The sequence below is a fragment of the Rhinolophus hipposideros genome (genome assembly GCF_964194185.1).
Source record: "Rhinolophus hipposideros genome assembly, chromosome: X".
In the NCBI taxonomy this organism is placed as follows: Eukaryota; Metazoa; Chordata; class Mammalia; order Chiroptera; family Rhinolophidae; genus Rhinolophus; species Rhinolophus hipposideros.
This window is the reverse complement of record NC_138046.1, coordinates 21,029,798-21,034,012: the sequence shown is the minus strand read 5'-3', so window position 1 is coordinate 21,034,012 and position 4,215 is coordinate 21,029,798. Positions and strand designations below refer to the sequence as shown.

Genomic DNA, 4,215 nt, shown 5'->3' with positions numbered 1-4,215 from the left:
AACAACAAAAAAACCAAAAAAAAAATGTGTACACATTTTAAGAAAGGAAAGAAACTGTATTAAAATTGTAAGACTCAATGTATACCAATAACAAAAGATGAATGCAAGTCATGTGTATACATTTTTTGGCACCCCCAGTATTTGGGGGATATTGTATTCCTAGGCATTGCTAATACAGAAGTAAAAGCTTCATTTATATAAATCCATCCAATAATCAATTGAACCTACGTTTAGTGAATACTTTTTGCATGCTTCAAACTGTTAGGTTGTTGTACTAGAGCATAGAAGGGACTTAGCCTAGTACCGGGGTGGGTCACACAGAACAGACCAGTGCCCATGCAGTTATGGTGCATGGGCGAGTGCCGCTCTAGGGAGAGGGCTAAGTACAGGACGCCAGGGGAGAACACAGGAGGGACACCTGAGCGAGCCTTGGAAGATTAAGGATGACTTCCGGGAGAAAGTGACTTTTAAGCCAAGACCTCATCATGTGGAGGAGGGTGAAGGGGACAGGAGGTAGGAGAAAGCTTTGAGAGATGTGAGCAGCTGTCAGCAGTTCAGTCCAGCGGGCACACAGTGGGGCTCTTGGGATAGGGGAAGCAGACTGTGGTGGGAGATGAAGCTGAAGGCCAAAATCAACAGCATCTTTTAGTCCAAGGCAAGGACTTTAGACTATCCCGAGGACAACAGGCCTCCCCTGAGGGGTTCACATGGAGAGTCTTTAAAAAGTCTCCTATTGGAAATGTTTCTTGAATTTCACAACAATTCTTAAAACGTATTTTATTTGCTTTTAGAACCAGGAACAATTGAAAGATGATGACTCTGATCTTATTCTCAATGATGGTGACATTAGTTTGACGTATGGGGATTCCACGGTGAACACCGACTCAGTAACAGCTGGTGCCCCAAGGAGATTTGTGGGAAACAGTTCTGAAGATGCCTTGGATCGGGAGGTTGCATTTGGAGACCACGAACTGGTCATCCGGGGAACACGCCTGGTTCTTCCTATGGATGATTCTGAACCCCCATTAAATTTGTTAGATAATACGAGACACAGTCCAGCCTAAACTTACTAATACTCATTTAGTGATTTGTAAAATTTGCACATGTGATTGTGAAGAAATTCGTACTACCTAAAAAGTCCCAGTGCATGTCTCTGAATGTTTAAGCTATGTAAATGCTATTTATATGGCATTGAAAGAATATAAATATCCTGTACAAGGCAGATTGTGAACAAACTGTTTTTTTTATGTTTTATTGGCTGCACTGTTTTAGAAAGTTATTTTCACAGTGATGTTGTGTGTTTCATTAGCTTCATGTCTCAGTTAAAGTATAAAAAGTGACAGATTTACTCTTTGTTGTATTTACCTGACACTTAACCAGAGTACCATGTTCTTGTGATGTAAATTAATTTTGTTTTGTGGGAGGGGTGGGGGAGAGGAACGAGGGTGTGTTATTTCTGGGGGAGCCCAGCGGGGAGAGGTTCCTTTGTTGGGAAACTCAGTGTTGATTGCTGCTGCCTTTGTCATGACCTTTTTCTTTCCGTTTTCTCTGGTGACCTGTTGTGGCGCAAGAGGCTGATGGCATTCGGATCTTGCCCTGTTCAGGTTGGGGAGTGGAGTGCAGGACCCTTCCCACCCCACCCCACCCCCCACTCTGAAAGACCAGATCCACGGATGACAGTACAGTGCTGTTGGGAAAAGAAGGCTGCAGATGACTCCAAGACTTGGTTTCTTTGCTTTCAGACCAAGACCATAGGAGGAGACGCATCCAGCCAGCTTAGCCAAAGGACAGGTGTGTATAGTTCAGGGTACCCGATTTTGATTTGGAAGGGCTGGGAGGGCAGGAGGAAAATAAACAGAATGATGGTTTCGGAGGTTTCTTCCCAAATATGTAAATATTCTATACCAGATAAGTTTAAATAAGAAACTCAATTGCTGCTTACTTTTTGATTCTGTACTTTATCTGTATAGTAAGCTTTGTGGTCAGAAGTTTTTATATCAATTTAAATCGCTGCTCTTTAGCAGCCAACAGGAGCAAAATGGAAAAATTTTGAACTTACTGTGTCTAATTGTCATTTGTTAGTCTGTAGTTGATGTTAAAAGTTAATTTATGAATCCATGACCATTGCACACTACACTGAAGTCTGTCGTAAGAGAAATTCTGTGCTCCGGAGAGCTTATCCTGAGAGCCGTGATGCGTCTGCGTACCGGTGTGGTTGTCTTCATTTTTGTGTTACTTCTTAATATGAAATACCTAAGCTGCCGTGTGTTTTTGTTTTTTACAGTTTTCCAGGAAGAGTACGTAACAGTTTTCCATTTCATATTCAGAGTATGAAAGTGGATACTATTTAGTGATGTCGAAAATACCTAAAGGGGCATTCAGCGCTTGGGAGGGGGATACTTTCTGATGTGGATTCTGACCTGTTAATGTTTCAGAAGGAAAACAGAAACTTTTGTGGATTCCCCCCACCCCCGCTCGGGTCTTAGTAGCATTGCCTTAAATCGTACCCAGTTCAAAAATTGGTTTATTTACATGATGTTCAAATTTTCCAATGAAAAATAGCTTGTCCCCCGAAATGTACGTATTCTCCCAAAGGTATCTGTACAGTTGCAAACACTCCTTGAGATTTTAAGGGAATTCTACAGTTGAACCCTCGAGTGGCAGCTCTAACTGTTGGCAGAGCCATTTGTTATGTAGTGCTAGCGACTTTCCTGCTATGCAGGAACCTGTGAAGTGTGCATTTTATATGATGTGTGCCTCTTCATGCGGTCAGTAATTTCTTGTTAATGTATGTCTGAGGGGCTTTGAACTTCACCGTCATTTACCCATGAAGTTATTCACGTTGTGAAAGGTTATACAAGAAATTAACTACCTTTTTGATTCTGTCAGGTTACTGAGCTCACTTTATGAAAATGACTGTAAATACTTAGCATGACAAATTCAGTAACTCATCTGTTTCAGCATGCATAAGACTGTTTCTTAGGGAAACTGATAACGCTTGACTCAACTAAATCTGCCTTCATACATTATCAAAGGGGATCCAAGCCTGCCGTGCTTCCATCAGCACCTGGAAGATTCTCCTCTCCTCTAATCTGTGTGCACATCTGCAAGCAAAGAAGTAAAAACCAAACTGCTCATCCATCTGCTGGGTTTAGATACCGGAATGAACCTAGATGAAGTAGTCGGAGTTGCCATCATGCACAAGTAGAACTGCTCTCGGACTTGTTTTTCTGTTATTTGTGGACCCTACACGTTTGAATGACTTGAATGTTGCATCTTTTAAAGTTATTTTTTGAGGTTCCTTGACATTTTATCCTAGTTGTCTGTGTTTGGCAATGTGCTGTTAAAGTAATAGGCTTTTAATCTTTTATGTATTTTTTTGTTTCCCCTTGGAGTGCTTGGACAGATGTTATAGTGGTTTCTTTTAGGAAAATCTGTCATTAAAAAAAATTATAGCCTTGCGAATAACCACTCACCGTATTTGAGTCACAGTTTATTCTAGTGAGAACTAAATAGTGCTGACGTCATTTATTTTTCTACCTATATACCTAGTGGGAAAGGAGGAAGACTGATGTTTAAAAAAGAAACAAACAGAAACCTAACAGAACGTAACTTATGGGGTGGCAAATTTTTGGTGCTTATGTGTAAAGCTGGATATATTTGCTTATGGTCACAATTGGACCATTTCAGCAATGTGACTCAAAGCAGTCGAATCCTGTTGCATTGATTTGTAGCCTGTTAGCTCTGTAATGGATAATGTCATGAAAATGTTAGTTTCATTCTATGGAGAGAGTAAAATCTGTGTCCCGTTAGGTAGAAAGGCAGTTCAAAGTTTGGCTGAAAGCATGCTCACACAAATAGTCCTTTTTCCAAGTTAAAGCTAGGTCTTTCTTTTTGTAAATGAGCAATTTTGTAGGTTAGAGTTTGCTGACAGCAGTTTTATCCAGTCTAGTAATGGCACCAACCACACTCTTACTGTTTTCGTTGCCATCCTCTCCAGCTTCCTCGTTCATGGTCCTGGGCATAGGTGGTGGGCCTGCACACCATAGGTTCTTTTCTTGACCAAACCCCTGTTTTCTAATTCTCAGATCAAATGCTACGTTAGATTAGAGCAAGTACATTTGTTAACCTGACTCAATGCAGGAGTGTAAGGAGGTGAAAGCAGTGATGTTTTGACTTAATCAGAAAGTCCTTGATAGGAAGTACCCGCCACAG

At 41.0% G+C, this 4,215-nt stretch overlaps 1 protein-coding gene across 5 annotated transcripts in view; it reads left to right on the top strand.

Annotated features, from left to right (window-relative positions):
* Window positions 1–3,475, top strand: part of SLC9A6 (solute carrier family 9 member A6) — a 50,793-nt gene extending 47,318 nt beyond the window's left edge. For 3 of the 5 annotated variants that reach the window (XM_081043615.1, XM_081043614.1, XM_081043613.1), the window contains one exon: window positions 792–3,475. In XM_081043615.1, the coding sequence (XP_080899741.1) occupies window positions 792–1,064 (273 nt within the window). In that variant the 3' untranslated portion in view covers window positions 1,065–3,475. The remainder of the gene's footprint in view (window positions 1–791) is intronic. The other 2 variants (XR_013992980.1, XR_013992981.1) reach the window with 1 other exon arrangement.
* Window positions 3,476–4,215: the final 740 nt, after the last annotated feature.